Source organism: Schistocerca cancellata, unplaced genomic scaffold (genome assembly GCF_023864275.1).
Source record: "Schistocerca cancellata isolate TAMUIC-IGC-003103 unplaced genomic scaffold, iqSchCanc2.1 HiC_scaffold_1141, whole genome shotgun sequence".
Taxonomy (NCBI): domain Eukaryota; kingdom Metazoa; phylum Arthropoda; class Insecta; order Orthoptera; family Acrididae; genus Schistocerca; species Schistocerca cancellata.
In genome coordinates this window covers 739,884-760,292 of record NW_026047140.1, presented here as the reverse complement: position 1 = coordinate 760,292, position 20,409 = coordinate 739,884, and the positions used below count along the sequence as shown (strand labels likewise).

At 60.0% G+C, this 20,409-nt stretch overlaps 1 protein-coding gene across 1 annotated transcript in view; it reads left to right on the top strand.

Moving 5' to 3' along the window:
- The window catches only part of LOC126159424 (nascent polypeptide-associated complex subunit alpha, muscle-specific form-like), a 72,049-nt gene that overhangs the window by 25,119 nt on the left and 26,521 nt on the right, over nt 1-20,409 (top strand). The window contains exon 3 of the mRNA XM_049916525.1: nt 13,315-13,490. Coding sequence (XP_049772482.1) covers nt 13,315-13,490 — 176 coding nt within the window. The remainder of the gene's footprint in view (nt 1-13,314; nt 13,491-20,409) is intronic.

Genomic DNA, 20,409 nt, shown 5'->3' with positions numbered 1-20,409 from the left:
GGTGCGGACGACGGAGTCAACCGCCAACCCTTCCTTTCCCATTCCTCTCTTCTTCTCCTCTACTTCTTCTTCTTGGGCGAAGCCTTCGCCTTAGACGGCGTCGTCGCCTTCTTCGGGCGCGGCGCCTTCGGCTTCTTCGTCGGAACCTTGGCGGCCTTCTTCGCCTTCGACGGCGACTTGGCCTTGGCCGGCTTGGCAGCAGCCGCCTTCTTCGCACCGGCGGGAGCGGCCGACGCCGCAGACGCCTTCTTGGCGGCGCCCGCCTTCCGACCAGTCGCCGCCTTCACGCCACCAGCCTTCTTTGCGCCGGCCGCACGGGCGCCCTTCTTCTCCTTGCTGGCCGGAGCGGCGCGCTTCTTCTTGGCACCGCCGGCCCGAGCCTTGCCGCCCTCAGCCGCCCCGCCGCCGGCGCCGGCAAGCTTGAAAGAGCCGGACGCGCCCTTCCCCTTCGTCTGCACCAGCTCGCCCGCCACCACGGCCGACTTGAGGTACTTCTTGATAAACGGCGCCAGCTTCTCCGCGTCCAGCTTGTAGTGCGCGGCAATGTACTTCTTGATCGCCTGCAGCGACGATCCGCCGCGCTCCTTCAGACTCTTGATGGCGGCCGTCACCATCTCAGAGGTGCGCGGGTGCGCAGGCTTGGCGCGCGGCTTCTTCGCAGACGACGCAGACTTTGCCTTCTTCGTAGTGCCGGTGGCGGCGGGTGCCGCAGCAGTCTCGTTCGTAGCCGCCTGATCTGCCATTTCGACGACGCGCGTTAACACACAACACAGCGAGCAGCGAGAGCGAGAGGAGACACGCAGCGAGCGGAGCGCACAGCAGAGGAATAGCCGCCTCGCGCCACAGGCCCAGCCAGTGTCGCGGGCGGGCGCGGACGGCCGAGAGAGCGGCCGCCACTCTGCGCGCCGCCGCGCCGCGCCTCCCGCGCTTGCTACCGCCCAACGTCCGACAGCCTGTGCGGAGCAGCCCCACACCTGCGCCACAACCACCCGCGCCTTTCAAACCACCGAGGATGGGGCTACACACAGCCACACCACAGCCGCCAACCAGTCGCCACGGCAGCGCCGCAAACCACGGCCAAACTGCAGCCACCGCGCGCTACAGCCTGGGTCGGCCCGCCGAGAATCGCCGCCCACGCCCAAATGCCGCCCCCACAGCCCCAGCCGGCGACCGGCCACAATGGCCAAACCTTCGGCAAAAGCCCCACACCGTCGCCGCGGCAGCCCGGCCAGCGCGGCCGGCGCCACAGCCACACAAGCGGAGGCGTGCGGCGATGACGGCCGTGCAAACGCACCTCCGCCGCCCCATCGCCCTCCCACCGTTTCCCGATCGGCCCGCAGCCGTCGGGCCACGTCCTCCTCCTCTCGCCCGCCAACATTCACAGCCCTTTCGTTCGTTTCCCAACAATTTCAATTGTGCCCGCCGCAAAAAACGGGCGCCGCCTGCAAAGCAACATGCTCCGCCGGAGCGCCCCTCGCCGCTTACGAGCCAACCCCTCGCCCGAGGCAAACCCGAAATCCGCAACTACAGACCAACCCAATCTGCCGTCAGCACACACGACAGCCAACATCACGCGTTACGAGTTAGACATTAGGTTCACACGTCTCGGTTAGGTTCGGTGGACGTGGGTTAGGTTAAGGGCACTTGGGTTAGGTTACGCATTCAAAACACACGTCAGGCGTCAGAGGTTACGTTAGGTTAGGTTAGGTTAAGGCCACTTGGGTTAGGTTAAGCGTCAAACTTAGGTTAAGCATTCAAACACACGTCGGGCGTCAGAGGTTAGGTTAGGTTAGGTTAAGGCCACTTGGGTTAGGTTAAGCCTCAAAACTTAGGTTAAGCATTCAAACACACGTCGGGCGTCAGGTGGCCGCAGCAGCCGCACCTACCTACCCACCCACCTCACGGCCGGACAGCTTGGCTTACTTGGCGCTGAGGCTGACCTCACCGCACCTCACCTCACCTCGCGCTACGCAACGCTACAGGTTCGGTTCGGTTCGCTCAGCTTAGGCTTAGAGCTTAAGCGCCGAGGTCGGATTACGACGTTGGTTCACCTTCGGGCGCCACACTTTGGGTGTAAAGGTCGCGTCGGGTCGTCGGCACGCCGCAAAAACAAAAGCGAAGCCACAGACAACGCCGACAAACGGGCAGCACGGCCACGACCAGATACCGAGCGCGAACGAGACACACGGACCACCCACCGGCCAAAGGGCACCAAACAACAAACCAGAGAGCACCACGTGTCGACCAGAGCAACCCGCCGCTCACGCGACGTGGCTGGCTGGCACCGAAGGGCCGCCGCAACTGCGCTTTCCGCGCCGGGCCGGATGCACGTGCGGCAACACCACCACCGCACACAGCCGCTGTTCAACGTCAACCAACAACACGCCGCGGTCGCAGCCTCAACGCCAGCACACGTTTGCACCACCATTCACACGCACCGCACAAACAGCTGTCGCCGACAACACAAACACACCGCAACGACGCCGCCGCCTCTACTTGTGCCGGCCACCCACCCCACCGACGGCGCACCTGTCGCCGGCCGGCAGTCGACACGGGAAACGCACACCGCCACTTCGCTCGCGCGCACGCCACCAACCAGTCGTCGTCTCCAAAACAACAAACAAACATAGGGCAGGCAACAAATCGCCTCGCACGAACCGTCCACAAAACTATCAAAGCACAGCCTCTGGCTAACGGCCACGACGCAGCGGCACGCTGCTCCTTTCCCCGCCCCACTCGATTCACGAAGGCACGCGACACCGCCAACGACGGCCTCGCTTCCCGCAACCGACACCTTTCCGCCACTACGCACAGCCGCACCCGACGCCCGTGGCAACGACACAACTACTGCACTATCCACCGCCGCCTCCCCCTTCCCGTCGTACACACACACACAGCCAGCCAGCCAGCCAAAACCACACCAACGACCCAAACATGCACGTGCAACGGCACACCCCAACCAGTCAACGTCGACAACCACACGCACGGCTCGAAACCGGCGCCCTTCCACGTTGCCATCAAGCTACACACAAGACACAAGGGACCAACAACAGCAAGCCTGCCCGCCCGCCCGCCCCACTCTCACGCCGCAAAAAAGCACACCGAAACCGCCAAACGCACATTCCCATCGCACCGACACCGACCGGCTCGCTACCACCACACCTCTCGGCAGCCGTTTCGCAAACATGACACGGCGCGACATGACATCACGACCAACTCAACTCTCCTCTCCCGACGCCTTCGGCCGGAGCACAACGCCGCCAATTCGCCACACACACACAGTCACACAGTCGACAGGCGCCCGCCCGCCCTCCCTCCCTGCACGACGCCGCGCAGCAAAGGCGCCCGCAAACACATACCTCTCCTCTCTCTCGGCCGCCCGACGCGCCAACCGCCACACCGCCAGCCACTCGCAATTGTGCACTGCCGCCAGCCACACGTCCAACACGCCGCGCCGCCTCCGGCCACCCGCCAGGGGGCGCTCACGTCCGCGACAACAGCGCGGCCCGCCGGGCCAAACCGAACCGAGCCGCCCGCCGCTGCTCTGCACATCTTCCTGCGCGCATCAACAAAACGAGGCAAGCGAGCACACCCCGTCACAACGCCACATCACGCAAATGCCGTGCCGACCTCTTGTGTCTACCGCCTAAATTGCACTCACTCACCAGCCGCCCCTTCTTCTTCCTACCTATCTATCTATCTATCTATCTATCTATCTATCTATCTGTGCGTCTGTGTCGGTCCGCGCGTGACGCCTCTCAACATCCGCCGTCGCCGTCCCCGTCCCCGTTTCCGCCCCAATGCCATCGTCGCGCCGCCTCCTCCTCCGCCCCTGTCCGGCCCGCACCACACCATACACCGCTGCTTGTCCCGGCCGTTGCCACCAAAGGCGCCTACCGCAAACGCGCCACGCCGCAGCCCCCGTGCGTGCATCTCCGTGCCGACGCTGCCTCTCTGCCCTCCCGCACGCACTCGACCGACCGACCGACATGCACTGCGTCGACGGCCTCGACAACACAGTCTCTGGCTCCGCACTGCGTCTTCCGGTACGCGCGCTGAAACACGTATGTACTCATTACCAGCGATGGCGAGGCACGACACAATCTCTGACCAGAGCGTTTCTTATCGTCGCTAGTCTGCGCCACACGACACTAGTAGCACGTAGCGGGTCGGCAGGAACAGTTGTCATCTATATGTGGCGGGTCGGGAGAGGTAGTAGTCAGTCGACAGTATCAGCGAGTGGACGGTTGTACTGAGCGGGCGGCGGCGTGCTCTTCTCGCGACTCTGGTCTCCGTTCGGGACGATGCATATTGTTATTACAGGTAAGGTAATGAAGCTGCATTGCGCAAATCTAATACTGTATGTCAATTGTAACTATTTTCTTCACAACAAAATGCCCCAATAATACTTTGTTTCCAAACAAACTTTTTTAAAGTACAACCATTCATTTCCATTTAAAGAATATTTCCTACGCATTTCCTCCAACAATCAAAATTAAATGTGAGCCGGCATTCATTGCACGACGCTGTGTACAGGTATCGACAGTTAAGAGCACATATAGATGCAGTTTGTTTTTTTTCTCTTTTGTCTCTTTTTTGTTTTTGTTTTGTTTTTTTTTTTGACGTAACGATCTTTTGCTCTTCTTATTCTAATTTGTACGTACGCTGTTTGTTTAGATTTTTATATTGGTCATGCCACGTAGCGCTCCGCGTGAAAATCACTGCCTGTGCTGTGTGCAGTCTGTGGCTAGTTTGCATTGTTGTCATGAACTGCTATAGCTGGATGTGAACAGCGCGTAGCGTTGCGCAGTTAGGGGTGAGCCGCCAGCACTGGTGCATGTGCGGACAGAGATGGCGGACTTTTCAAATTACATATATTATGACTGGTGATGATATTAAGGGTAAATACATTGTTTGTTGTTCTCTATTAAACATCTTTACTTTGCTAACTATCCCTATCGGTAGTTAGTGCCCTCCGTGGTTTGGAATCTCTTATTTTAGCTGGCAGCAGTGGTGCTCGCTGTATTGCAGTAGTTCGAGTAATGAAGATTTTTGTGAGGTAAGTGATTTCCGACAGGTGTACTTTAATGTTACTCAGGGCCATTCTTTTGCAGGGATCTTTGATAGTCAGATTGCGTTGCGCTCAAAATATTGTGTGTCAGTTTAAGCACAGTTTTGTATACATTGTTGTTCAAAGGGAGACGTTTCAGAATACACAGGGCCGAAGGTCAGCCAGCGCTGCCCTTACAACGTTTAGCGGGTTTTCAATTATGTCTGTTGAGATGTTCATGGTTCATTATTTCCATTCATCATATTATCGCGAGTTTCTCATCAATCTTCGTTCGTTCATTTTCTAGGGACGTTAACAACATTCTGGCACACTTTTATCATCATTCACTCACTCACTCACTTACTTACGACTATTTGTGCGGGGAGGTTACACTTGGGTCCATTTCCATTTCCATTTCCATTTCCATTCAATGTTGATAGACCTTTCTTTTTTTTGTTTTTTTTTTTTGTTGTTGTTGTTTTGTTGCTGGCAGGTTACAAAAGGCCTCACTTTATGTTGGTTGCAGCAGCGTTTTTCTCCTTCTTCTAGTGTTTTCCCCGCCCCTCCCGCATCCGTCGGTCTCACCACGTTCACTGACAGCCGCGTCTGCGGCTACACCACAACGGCCCCCTCCCGGCAACCCATTCGTTTTCTCTTCTTTTGCACAAAAACAACGCCGCACGCGCCAGCCGAGCGCAGCGCAAGCCACCCACACCGCGCCCCTCCCCGTCTTTATAGCCTCCGCGTCTTGTTTTCTTCGTTTGCCCCCTCCCATCTCCCGAATGCCATGCCATGCCAGCAGCGTTACGCGTGCCCCTCCCCTGTCCACACACTACCGCGAAACGAACAGCCTTTCCGGGCCACATGCAGGGCACGCCCACCGCCATTCCCGGACGCAATTCTCAAAACAACACACACACACACACACACACACACAATGGCTTTGCACACGAACATAGACGGCACGGGCACTGTCGTACATTCTTCCTCAGAACCATCTCAACGAACGTTACGTTACGTTACACACACATCCGGGAAAGCAAAGCAACGCAACGCACAATTCAGCCGTCAAAGGTAACGTTCACCACGGCAGACACTTGCCGCCGCGCCGTTACACGCATTTCAGTGCGGCTACAATACACCTCCGACACGGCAACGTTCCGTTGCTCTACACTGCGTTTCTCCGTTTTGTTTGGTTTTTTTTCCGTTTTCTCTCTCTCTCTCTCTCTCTCTCTCTCTATATATTTTTGTTTTTTTTTTTTTTTTCCCCTCTGTCCTTTCCTCCACCATTCTCTCCTCACGTTCTGCCCAGACATTCGACCGATCAGAGGTTCGTTCACCTTTCGGTAACCGTTCTCAGCGCGACGGTGTACCAACGGTATGACGGTATGACGGGTGTTCAAGACGTCCGGTGTACCGCGCCGATCGACAGTTTCCCAGAGGCGACGGATCGGACCACATCACCGACATACACACAAACACGTGTACGCACATTCGCCAAAGCGACCGTCGTCTTCTAGCGTCGCGCTTACTCTACTGTACTGCACTGGACACGCGAGCATGCATCTTCAATGACGACGTCGGTGTGCGTGCGTCGTACGCACACAAGCAGACACAGTCAGTCAGACACGACTATCGAAATCAGAGTCGGGGGAAAGGTACATATCATCGTGCGTGTCGCCCGTACAATGCAATACACAGTGGTGTCTCAATGCGCGTTCACATTCAAACGTCACTCACACGCCTCCACGCTCCATTTACAGACACATTTCACCCTCGCCATATATGGCGTGCAAACCGACCCGCAAACGGCCGTCGTTACACACTGACATTCCCAACAATCGCGTTTCGTTTCCACCCGTCACGTAACTAACCGGCACCTCCATCCAAAGGGCACATCACCGATCGCACTTCCCCACCCCCCTCGCAGACAACGAGTTGTGCGCACGTGCCTCCATTCCACGTCACACCGTGGCCGTACCCCGCAACACGCGACGCGCCCCCTAAACAATCAAATTATTCATCGCATCGGCCACCCCACCCCGTCGCGTCGCAACCAAAGCGGTAGCTATTGCCGCCGTCCACCCACTCACACACAAAACAAAACAAAAACAACAACAATTCCGCCCTTCCCGCAAAGGCCATTTGGTGGCCCTGAAAAGGGCCGTTTTGCCGCTCTCGCAACGGAGGATCTCCTTCCATTCCAGAGCCACCTCCTTACTTGGAGCTCGTGTACTTGGTCACCGCCTTCGTGCCCTCGCTCACGGCGTGCTTGGCCAGCTCGCCAGGCAGCAACAGCCGCACAGCGGTCTGGATCTCGCGGGACGTGATGGTCGAGCGCTTGTTGTAGTGCGCCAGGCGAGACGCCTCGGCCGCGATGCGCTCGAAAATGTCGTTCACGAAGCTGTTCATGATGCTCATCGCCTTCGACGAGATGCCCGTGTCAGGGTGCACCTGCTTCAGCACCTTGTAGATGTAGATGGCATAGCTCTCCTTCCTCTTGCGCTTCTTCTTCTTGTCGCCCTTCGAAATGTTCTTCTGCGCCTTGCCAGCCTTCTTGGCGGCCTTCCCGCTAGTCTTGGGCGGCATCGCAAACAAACAAGAACGTACGGCAGCAACACCAGCAGCAAGCGCTCCGCTCTAGTCAGCGTCTCCCCACACAGTGGCACCCAGCGCGCCCCGCCGCCGCACCTTTACCAGCTCGCCCCGTTGCGGCCGCCGACCAATGGGCCGCGAGCGCAACCGGCCGCCGCACCCGAGAGCATAAAGGACCCCCACCCCTGGCGGCGCCGCCACTCCGCTGCTCGACTCGCTGCGGCTCGCACCGTCGTTCGTCTCGTCTCGTTTTTACACCACAGCGCATCGCCATGTCCGGACGCGGAAAGGGAGGCAAAGTCAAGGGCAAGTCAAAGTCCCGCTCAAGCAGGGCCGGGCTCCAGTTCCCGGTCGGCAGAATCCACCGCCTCCTGCGCAAGGGAAACTACGCCGAGCGCGTCGGCGCCGGGGCGCCCGTCTACCTCGCCGCCGTCATGGAGTACCTCGCGGCTGAGGTGCTCGAGCTGGCCGGAAACGCGGCCCGCGACAACAAGAAGACGCGCATCATCCCGCGCCACCTGCAGCTTGCCATCCGCAACGACGAGGAGCTCAACAAGCTCCTGTCGGGCGTCACCATCGCACAGGGTGGTGTCCTGCCCAACATCCAGGCCGTCCTGCTGCCAAAGAAGACCGAGAAGAAGGCCTAAACAGAGAGGCCAGGCACTCGGCACGCCGCGCTTTGCCGGCTCGCCTCGGCTCACAACAATCGGCCCTTTTCAGGGCCACCACACAAACCTACGTCCAAAGCAAAATTTCAGTCGTCCTCGCCGCGCTTTACTTTACTTTAACTTCACTTCCACAGCCGCCGCCGGCAAGAAGACCGTACCAACTGCTACGATTGCAGGGGGAGATATTCTGCGAGGTACCTCGGTGTCACGCCTGACATCCAAGTGTCACATAGGGGAACTTGGCACAAACGCTCACGCCAGGATGCAGATCCTGTACCCCTGTTCCCTCGACCCCGCAACAGGGGTAGCGATACTGGAAATATGCGCGCCCTGTATGGGGCTATGCAGCCAGATCGACGATGCATCGCCTACAGAAGGGTCCAAAGCAGAGCGCTCTACGACGGGCCTTACACGTCCCCGCGGCAGACCTGCCTAGAACCACCCACAACACGATTCCGCGCCCTGGCAGAAGCGTTCTACGCCACCGCGCGGAATTCAGAAAATGACTATTACGTCTTGACCCTTGGGCAATATGAACAGATGTGCAAGACCCGACCCGAGTCGCTACTCCAGCAGTAGCACAAACAGAACACATAATCACTCTCAACAAACAGCAACGTCCGAAAAAGCACACTACCAAAGATAAGAACAACACACAGAAAAGAGGAGCAAATGTCCACAGGCGACAATAACCTCCACCAACTCCCCCTCTAACGGTAGAGGACTAAAACAGAGAAGAACAAGAAGAGCCGCCGCCATCTTGTCGTCCACAGCCCGTGTGGCCCAACAAACAAACACACACACACACACACACACACACACACACACACACACACACATTTCTCTTGTTTTGTTTCGTTTGCCTCAAGCACCTCCACGCACGCACAGTCGCCTTCCAAACGACAACGACAGCAATAATCACCACTGTTAAACGAGCGTGTCGACACACCGCCCTCCACTCCCGCGCGCCCCATACAAACGAAACAGCTGATGCGGCCGCCTATGGGCACACCTTGCCTCGGCAACTCCAACGCCGCCGCAAACACACAGCCAAAACCACGCAAATATTCACCGCCTCTCGCACAACAACAACAACACACAGCCCGGCGTCTCCATCGATCGATAAACAAAACAAACACACAACGCCCTCTCTCGCGCGCACACACACACACAGCCACAAGACCCGCTTCCTTTCCTTTCTCCCAGTCACGTCACGTCAGTCAAACGCAAACGAAATGAAATGAAGAATGAAAGAAAGAAGGCAGGCAGGCAGGCAGGCAGGCAGGCAGGCAGGCAACACACGCAGCAACAACACAGACTCTTTCGCACTTTTCAATTTCCGAACAGTGTGGTGGCCCTGAAAAGGGCCGTTTTCGTCTCTCCCACGGCCGCGGGAAGGCCAACGCGGCACAGCACACCGGCTGCGACGCGCCTAACCGCCGAAACCGTACAGGGTGCGCCCCTGCCTCTTCAGGGCGTACACCACGTCCATGGCCGTCACAGTCTTGCGCTTGGCGTGCTCAGTGTACGTCACCGCGTCGCGGATCACGTTCTCCAGGAACACCTTCAGCACTCCGCGGGTCTCCTCGTAGATCAGACCAGAGATGCGCTTCACGCCGCCCCTGCGAGCCAGGCGGCGGATCGCGGGCTTCGTGATGCCCTGGATGTTGTCGCGCAACACCTTGCGGTGCCGCTTGGCGCCACCCTTGCCGAGCCCCTTTCCTCCCTTGCCGCGGCCAGTCATCTCTTCTAAATCCTCAAAAAAGCTCAAGGCAAGCAAAACGTCTGCTGCAGCGGCTGGCTCCTCACCCGGCGCTAGCGAGTCGGCTACGGTCTGCGCCCGGCGCACGCACGCACGCACAAAAACTCTGGCTTCCTATGCCAGGTGTAGGGGCAGTTTAAGCAGCTGAGCTGCTGTTCCTGCGGCGACATCTATTTGTTGCAGTGTGTCCTAAGAGGGTGAGCTGTCCTCACTGGGCGTCGTGTATTGGGACGCCCTTCGTTGCGACAGCAGGCTGCGAGATATTATTCTCGCAGTATATCTGGCCAACGAGTCGTCGGCCTGTGGTGGACCTGGCGGCCCAGACCACGGATTAGGCGGTTGCCAGAGTGTTCTGCATTCCTGTAGAACACCCTGGCGGTTTGCCGGAAGCGATCCCGCAGGAGGGGGATTCCAGCTTCCTCATGGAGGAGTCTCGCCGGATAGCGAGGCGGCTTGTGGAGCGCCAGTCGCAGCGCCCTATTTTGCACTCGTTGGAGCGTCGCAATGTGCGACGCTGCCGCGTTGCCCCACACCACAGCCGCGTATTCCAGTACCGGCCGGACTAGGGACAGATACATGGTGAGGCCGTGGCGTGGAGGAAGTGGCGATGAAGGGTTGAGCAGTGGGTAGAGCGCACGAAGGCGCCCCACTGCCCGCCCTCTGACGTCTCGGACGTGTGGCAGCCACGTCAGGTGCCTGTCTAACGTCACCCCGAGGTATTTGCCGGTCCGCGACCACGGGATGGGGCCCCCCATGATCGTGACCGGCGGTAGGTCCGGTGGCAGCCTCTTCCTGCTGAAGATTACAGCCTGGCTCTTGGCAGCGTTGAACTTCAAGCGCCATTTCGTGGACCATGAGCCCAGGGCGTCACATCCGAGCTGGAGGCGACGGCGCATCTCGGCCGCGTTCATGCTGCGGGTGAACAACGCCGTGTCGTCGGCGTAAAGTGCCAACTCCACGCGTGCCACCCGCGGAGCGTCGGCGGTGTACAGGGAGTACAACAGGGGGCCGAGGACCGACCCCTGCGGTACTCCCGCTCGAATCGGCCGATCGGTGGAAATGCCTCCATCCGCTCGGACGTGAAAAGTGCGCCCCGAGAGATACGAGCGCAGCAGGACTACGTGCGACGTCGGTACCCCGTGTGCAAAAAGTTTGTACACGAGGCCGTCGTGCCACACGCAGTCGAAGGCCTTGGAGACGTCGAGAAGCACCGCCCCTAGGTACTCCCGCGTCTCCAGCGCTCGCATCGCCTGCTCCACGAGGCGCAACAGCTGCTGCGTGGTAGAGTGGCCGCACCGGAAACCAAACTGCTCCTCGGGTATGAGCCGCTGTTCCGTCACATGGCGTAGCAGTCGCTCCGCGTACAACCTCTCAAACACTTTTGAGAGTGACGGGAGCAGACTGATCGGCCGGTAGTTCGCGGCCTGGCGTGGATCCTTGCCGCTCTTGGGGATGGCAACCACTTCCGCGTGTTTCCACGCGGAAGGGAAGGTCCCAGAGCGGAGGATGCTGTTAAAGATGTCCGCCAGAGATTGGTGCACCTCCGGCGGAAGCATCCTCAACAGGCGGTTAGTGACACCATCCGTGCCGCCCGCCTTCTTCGGGTTGAGTCGACGGAGCTGCAAGTCCACTTCCTCTGCTGTGATTTCCTCAATTGAGTCGTCGTCCTCCCGTGCAGCGAGGAAGACCGGCAGGCGGTCCTCCACCAGGCGGACGTGGTCGGGATCGACCGCGTCTTCAGCAGGCTGAAAGTTTGCCGCGAACGTATCCGCAAGGATGCTGGCTTTCGCATCTGGCTCGCAGACGACGTTCGCACCCGTATCGAGAGGCGGGACTCGCTGGCGACGACGAAGGAAGCGCTTGGCGGTGCTCCAAGCACTACCGTCCGTCGTAGTTAGGGTGGCCACAAGGCCCGCCCAGTCCCTATGGCGATGGTCATCGATGGCAGCCCGAATCTCACGCCTCGCCCTGTTGAGGCGGCGCTTCGTCTCGGGCAGCCGCGTAAGCTGCCACTCCCGGAAGAGGCGATTCTTGTTAGTGATCGCCTCGAGGATGTGCGGCGGGAGTTGGCGCGACATCTCACGCGGTCTTCCCGGCCGCCTGGGGGTGGCCGCCTCCGCAGCAGCCAGTGTGTGCCGCGTGAAGAAGGCCAATGCTGCATCAGCCCCTTGCACATCGGGATCGGGCGCGCCCTCAAGGCGGTCAGAGACCTCGACACGAAAGCGTGCCTCGTCTATGCCTCGGAAGTTGTGGCGGTCGGACTGCATGGTTGCACCGATGACGTCCATGTCGAAGACCACCGGGAGGTGATCGGACGACAGGGCGCATCTAACGGTGGCAGACGTGAAGTGCCCAACACCTTTGAGCACGGCGATGTCGAGCACATCTGACTGGCCGCGATGGGGGAAGACTGTGTGCTCATAAGGCCCCAGTACAATAGCGCCATGCCGTTGTGTGGCGCGAAGGAGGCGGCGGCCGCTGGCGTTGGTGAGGCGAGAGTTCCACTGCTGATGCTTGGCATTCAAGTCACCCGCAATGAAGACTCTCCCGGGCAGTGCCAGCAGGGCGTCGACGTCAGCCTCCTGAAGTACTCCCCTCGGCGGCCTATAGGCCGCAACGAAGGTGATAACCCCCGCCGTTGTGGTGACAGCCACCCCAGTGGCCTCCATTGCAGCGAGGGGCGGAAGCTGAACATCATGATGCTTCAGGGACGCCTTGATGTAGATTGCCGTCCCGCCACCGTGGGTCAACCTGTCGGTGCGGTAGCACCGATAGTTGGCCACATTCACGTGGAGTCCCGGCTTCAGGAAGGTCTCGCACACGAGGCAGATGTCAATCGCCTCGTCGCGCAAGAACTCCCTGAATTCTCCTTGTTGGGGGACCAAACTGTTTGCATTAAATGTGCAAACGGTGAGGCCATGGATATGGCGATTATCCATGGCGCGGTGGAGTTGCAACGCCGGCCTGAAGGGCCGACGTGACCGCGGTGACTAGCACCGGGAGTTGCTCGAGCAGCTGACTCAACGACCGCAAGAGCGATCGGAGCTCGGCTGCGTCGGCGGCCAAGGGGGGGGTGGGGGCCTCTGGGGCGGCCTCCACCACTGGGGCGGCCTGTTGCGGCCGATCCGAAGTAGACGGCTGCTGTGGAGCATCAGCAGTCGATCGCGGTTGCGGCACAGCACGAGGTGCCGTCCTCTGCTGCGGCAGAGTGTTGGCGGCAGTCCGTTGCGCAACGGCAGGTGTGGCCCGGCCCGCGCGCCGACGACGCCTGCGCGGGGCGGCAACTCGCGCGCTCTGCGAGGGCGCAGGGGTTGCCACCCCCACGGGCGAAGCCGTGGACGGCGCGGTCGGTTGCTGCGTCTCGCCCTCCGCCTGCGCCGAAGGTCGGGCGGTGGAGGCTGACGGGCCGCCCTTGGTGGCGGCAGCAAAGCTGGTGGACGGGTGCACCTTACGAGAGGGCGCAGCCCCTCCTCTCGGTTGATTTCGGCCCCTTTTAAAGGCCGAACAGCCTCTGTAGCTAGCGACGTGCGTGCCGCCGCAGTTGCAGCACGTCGGCTTGTCTTCCCTGGCAAGCCCACAGGACTTGCTCTCGTGCTGGCCCGCGCACTTCACGCAGCGGGGCTGCATGGAGCAGTAGCGGGAGACATGGTCGAGCCGCTGGCAGGAAAAGCACTGGGCCCTCTTGCCTTTGGCCCGGAGAGGTTCCACCGCTACCTTGACCCGGCCGACCCGCTGCACCTGAAAAATCTTCCGATTTTCCAGGTTGTCAACGAGGACAACCTGGTATAGTGGCATGTCACGGTGCGTGCGCGGGGACTTCATCAGTCCGGTAGACCGGACACCGAAGCCCATGTCCTCGAGCTCCTCGCGAAGGTAGTCCGCACCAAACTTGAGTGGAAGGTGGCGGAAAACCACCTTCAGAAGTTTGAGCGGCTGCGCCCGGCGCACGCGCCAGCCCCCCTATATAGACTCTGGCCCGCCCTCCCCCCACCACGCGCAACCGAGGGCATATAAGCGCACCACGGTGGCTGGCGCGCGCCCGTGTCGTCAAGGCAGCACCCGACGCAGCACCTCGCCTCCACGCCGCTCCGCTACCGCTACCGCTATGGCCCGCACAAAGCAAACGGCCCGCAAGTCCACCGGCGGAAAGGCGCCGCGCAAACAGCTCGCCACCAAGGCGGCGAGGAAGAGCGCGCCCGCCACCGGCGGCGTCAAGAAGCCCCACCGCTACAGGCCGGGCACCGTCGCCCTGCGAGAAATCAGGCGCTACCAGAAGAGCACAGAGCTGCTCATCCGCAAGCTGCCATTCCAGCGCCTAGTGCGCGAGATCGCCCAGGACTTCAAGACCGACCTGCGCTTCCAGAGCTCCGCGGTCATGGCCCTGCAGGAGGCCAGCGAGGCCTACCTCGTCGGCCTCTTCGAAGACACCAACCTGTGCGCAATCCACGCCAAGCGCGTCACCATCATGCCCAAGGACATCCAGCTCGCGCGCCGCATCCGCGGCGAGCGCGCCTAAACACCGCGCCAGCCGCTGGGCACCGCCCACGCACGCAACAAACAAAACGGCCCTTTTCAGGGCCACTAACATCACTCCGTCGCGAGCAAACTTTGTCGGTCGCCTCTCGCCCCACAACCACAGAACGAAAGACAAAACACCACTTCCACTTCCCGTCCGTCCGCCACAGCCGCTCTCCTCTGCCAGCTTGCTGGCGCGCGCAACAATCAACATCATCCCTCCCCGGCGCGGCGCTCAAAGCGCACAATACCCATCGGCCGACGCCGTCAACCACACGGCCGGCCGACGCTTCGTTTCGAAAAGAAAAAAAAAAAAAAAACAAAAACAAACAAAAAGCCAGGCACGTCCAACGCCACCGACCCTTTCCACATCTCAACGTCCCCCGCCCCCGTTGCAAGAACAAACACACACACACAAAAGACAAGACACATCCGAGAAGACGGCAGGCAGGCAAACCAAAGTATTCAAACAACATGACACAAAACCAACCGTCGGCCGGCCGCGACCAAAAAAAAAAACGGCGACAATCAACCGCAACGACAAAACCGCTACCGCCGCCCGCACCCGCCACCGACCCCCCCGCAATCCAACCACCACGGCACGCAAACAGTGTCCACACACGGGCATACAGGAAACGCCAGACGACACAACCACACCGCAACACAAACACGACAATCAAAACCTTCCCGACGTGCTTTGATGGCCCTGAGAAGGGCCGTTTTGGGCCGCGCGTCTGTTGCGCGCCACTAGACGACGGGGACGGGGGGTGCGGACGACGGAGTCAACCGCCAACCCTTCCTTTCCCATTCCTCTCTTCTTCTCCTCTACTTCTTCTTCTTGGGCGAAGCCTTCGCCTTAGACGGCGTCGTCGCCTTCTTCGGGCGCGGCGCCTTCGGCTTCTTCGTCGGAACCTTGGCGGCCTTCTTCGCCTTCGACGGCGACTTGGCCTTGGCCGGCTTGGCAGCAGCCGCCTTCTTCGCACCGGCGGGAGCGGCCGACGCCGCAGACGCCTTCTTGGCGGCGCCCGCCTTCCGACCAGTCGCCGCCTTCACGCCACCAGCCTTCTTTGCGCCGGCCGCACGGGCGCCCTTCTTCTCCTTGCTGGCCGGAGCGGCGCGCTTCTTCTTGGCACCGCCGGCCCGAGCCTTGCCGCCCTCAGCCGCCCCGCCGCCGGCGCCGGCAAGCTTGAAAGAGCCGGACGCGCCCTTCCCCTTCGTCTGCACCAGCTCGCCCGCCACCACGGCCGACTTGAGGTACTTCTTGATAAACGGCGCCAGCTTCTCCGCGTCCAGCTTGTAGTGCGCGGCAATGTACTTCTTGATCGCCTGCAGCGACGATCCGCCGCGCTCCTTCAGACTCTTGATGGCGGCCGTCACCATCTCAGAGGTGCGCGGGTGCGCAGGCTTGGCGCGCGGCTTCTTCGCAGACGACGCAGACTTTGCCTTCTTCGTAGTGCCGGTGGCGGCGGGTGCCGCAGCAGTCTCGTTCGTAGCCGCCTGATCTGCCATTTCGACGACGCGCGTTAACACACAACACAGCGAGCAGCGAGAGCGAGAGGAGACACGCAGCGAGCGGAGCGCACAGCAGAGGAATAGCCGCCTCGCGCCACAGGCCCAGCCAGTGTCGCGGGCGGGCGCGGACGGCCGAGAGAGCGGCCGCCACTCTGCGCGCCGCCGCGCCGCGCCTCCCGCGCTTGCTACCAGTTCGAGTTAGTCTTCCGTAGTGTGCAGACGTGCTACGCGTGCGCTGCCATGAGTTCGGCATCTAGCTCAGCGGAGGGTGTGGCGGATCGCCGTCCGGCGGAGCTCGCTTCGTCGGCGGCCCCATCCGGCCCCCCAACCATGACGACCCGGCAAAGGCGTAAGGGCAATGATCTATTGACGACCACAGCGAGGACTCTGGACATGGCAATGGATTATTCTACTGACGCGTCGTTGGACGACGACGCTACTCGCCCGTCGACGTCCCAGTTTCGACGGAAGCGCAGCGATCCTGGACCTGGACTGCCCCATGTGGCGCCCACTGAAGACGGCTTTCTTCGTCCGCCGAAAAAGAAGCAGGCGAAGACCAAGGCCCCGGCGGCCGCGCCTGTCGTGCCTGTAAGCAACAGGTTTGACGTCATCGACGATGGAGGTGTGGCGCCGCCGGCTAATGCGGCACCACAGCAGTCACAACACCACCACCAACAACAGCAGCAGCAGCAACCACGACAGCAGCAGCATAAAATTCCACCGATCGTCCTGCAATATCCGGACACTTATCTGAAGTTGTACGATTGGCTGACGCAACATCTGAAGCAGCCTTTCACAGCGAAGCAGGCTGGAGGCGATAAGTTAAAACTCACTGTCACGGCCACTGAAGACTACGTCACGGTTATGGACATGGTGGGCGCCGAGGGAATCCCGTGCTACACGTTTCCCACTGTTCGACCGCCCACTCTGAAGCTGATATTTCGAGGTATCGTCGATTCTCTTCCGAACGACAGACTCAAGGACGAATTGTCTGCATTGGGATTTGCGGCAACGGTCGTCGACTACCATCGGATGCCTGGCACGCAGCAGAAGTCAGGCCTCCGTGTGGTGGTTCTCCCGGACACACCAGAAAATCGTGATGTGTTTAAAGTCACCAGAATTTGTGCACTCTCCGTTTCTGTCGAGAAGCTGCGTAAGTCACGAGGAGTGACTCAGTGCTTCCGCTGTCAGGGCTTTAACCACGTGGCGCGGCTCTGCACAATGCCGTTTCTATGTGTGAAGTGTGGCGGCCCTCATGACAGCCGCCAGTGTCCCGTCCCCAAAGAAGAACCTGCAAAATGCGGACTGTGTGGCGGCAAGCACCCAGCCAGCTATCGTTCCTGCCAGAAACACAAAGATGCTAGTCGCCGACAGAGGGGTTTACCGCCTCTCAATGCCAAGACTAGACGTGCTGGGACCCATGTCGTCAGAAGCACACCTGCCAGCAGCAGATACACCGATGCACCGCGGCAGGAGCGCGTTCCACTGATGCAACGACGCGCCGCTTACGTCCTCCAGTCTCCGACGGCGGCGGATGTCTTGCGGGGCGACGCCTCTCCGGCGGCACCCCCACCAGCGGCATTTGAGATTGCCTCGGCGTCCTTTCCACCTCTTCGCGGCCGGCGCACCGACGACTTTGGACGTCCCCAACCGACCACTGCGGCAGCTGACGTCAACCAACTTCTGGCGCTCATGCAGACCATGATGACGGCCGTCACCGAGATGAGCCGAGCAATTCAAGCGCTCCCGGCAGTTCTTGCCACGACAGTTGAAGCGGCCATTCGTAGTTCGCTTCGAGCCACCAGCGACGTCGCACCTACTCACCATGCCTAGGCCCCGTCGCTATGAAGACCTCTGTATAGCCACCTATAATGCGGATGGCATTTACCACGACCTACTGGAGGTTCGCCAATTCTTAGAAGATGAGCATGTCGACATCTGCATGGTCAGCGAAACGCATCTGAAGCCGGGCCTGAGGGCTAATCTCGCGAATTATCTCTGCTATCGGAACGATCGCCCCACTCAAGGCGGCGGTACAGCCATCTACATCAAGAGGACGATCTCGCACTATGTTGTCCCGACGCCTCCTTTGCGGAAGATGGAAGCGACAGCTGTGGCCGTCGAGACTTCGGTCGGCACCGTCACCTTTGTGGCCGTCTACCGCCCACCTAAGCCGCATATTGACGTCGACGATGCGAAGGCTTTGTTGCGCCTTCCTGGGAAGCTGTTCCTCGCCGGTGACTTTAACGCAAAGCATGCAGCGTGGAACTCACTCACCACCACTTATGACGGTCGACGTCTCCTCCACGTCCTTGAGCAAGCTGATGCGCATGCTTGTGGGCCCGATGAACCGACATGCTACCCCTCCAGGGGCACTCCGGACGTCCTGGATATCGCAATCACCAAGGGCCTGAATCAGTTCATGACGGCAGAAGTGAGACATGCTCTCAATTCTAACCATCTGCCTGTCATTTTCCAGCTGAATGTCCATCTTCCTCCGCAGACGCCGCGGTGGAATCTGCGACGTACACGTTGGGATGGCTACCGGGAACGGCTCCCCCATCTGCTGGCATTCACTCCACCGGATGCGCCCGTCGATGTTGCCGCGGCGGAGTTCACCACTGCTGTTACCACGGCCCTCCGGCAGTCCACGCCACAGGCCGGTCAGCGGCAGCCACTTCGTCCAGGGTTACCTCATGAGATCCTGGACCTTATCCGTCTTCGCAATCGTCTCTGCAAAGACTGGCGTCTCACCAGGGATCCGGACCTTAAGAGACGTATCAACCAACTTCGGCGCGACGTCAAGGCCGCCCTCATCGCCCACAGGAACCAGCAGTGGGCCTCGAAACTCGAGGCCTTTACGCCGGATGCCAATCATTGGGACACGGTTCGATTCTTCACTAAACGTCGGACGACTGTTCCTCCATTGGACGCCCCAGCTGGACTCGTCTACACCCCTGAGGACAAGGCCAACGCACTCGCCGATGTATTTGAAGCTAACTTCGTCCCTGTGAATGACCCGATAGACGTCCATCACGTTCAGCGCGTGGAAGCGGAAGTCCGGCACTACCTGGACCAACCTGCTGCTGTCGGTGAGGACCAAATTCCGCCCGTTACGACGGACGAAGTTCGGACGTGCATCGCTGGCCTGAACACCACCAAGGCGCCGGGGGCAGATGACATACCCAACCGAGCCCTGAAGGAACTTCCTCCAGCAGCCTATGTCTGGCTGGCTGCGGTTTTTAACAACATATTCCGGGCGCTGACGTATCCCGAGGCATGGAAACGGGCTACAGTTATCCCCGTTCCAAAACCGGGGAAGAACAGGAAGGAACCGGCCAGTTATCGACCTATCAGCCTCCTCCCTCATATCAGTAAGGTCTTCGAACGGCTGCTGCTACGACGAATCCGCACCATAATGGACCAACGGAGGCTCCTCCCGCCGGAGCAGTTTGGGTTTCGACGCGGCCACTCCACCGAACAACAGGTGATCCGCGTCGTCGAAGACATCACCCTCGCCTTTAATAACCGGGAATACTGTGGGGCCGTATTCCTCGACATCTCCAAGGCATTCGACAGCGTCTGGCATCAGGGGCTTCTCTGGAAATTGATGCAGCACGGCTTTCCCCGATCGATGGTACAGCTGCTCGCCTCCTACCTCCGAGGGCGAACCTTTTCTGTTCGCGTTGCCAACTCCTGTTCGACTCTCCGGAACATCGACGCTGGCGTCCCTCAGGGATCCGTCCTTGGGCCGATCCTTTACTGCCTCTTTACGTCGGACATCCCCACCTCCCCCAGGGTGGAAAAAGCTATATACGCTGACGACACCGCCATCTACACCCGCAGCCGCTGGCCTCAGGCCATGCACCGTCGGCTTCAGGAAGCCTGTTCCGACCTTGAAGGATGGTCCCGCAAATGGCGGATCCGCTTCAACGCACAGAAGAGCCAGGCCGTCATCTTTACCAGGAGAAGACCGCCGCAAGTGCCGGAACTTCGGTTATTCGGCGAAGTCATCGCGTGGCTGCCCTCAGTGACGTATCTCGGTGTCGTGCTGGATCGTCAGCTCATCTGGCAACAGCATGTCACGGCCACCCGCCGGAAAGTGGACCAGCGCCTGGGAGCCCTTTACCCGCTGCTTAATGAAGGCTCCTCACTGTCGGTTGCGAATGGCCTCCTCATCTACAGGCTGTTCGTACGGCCGATTATGGACTATGCCTGCGTCGCCTGGGGCAATGCTGCCACCCGCCACATTCAACGACTTCAAGCGCTGGAGAATAAGGCGTTCCGAAGAATCCTCCACGTGCACC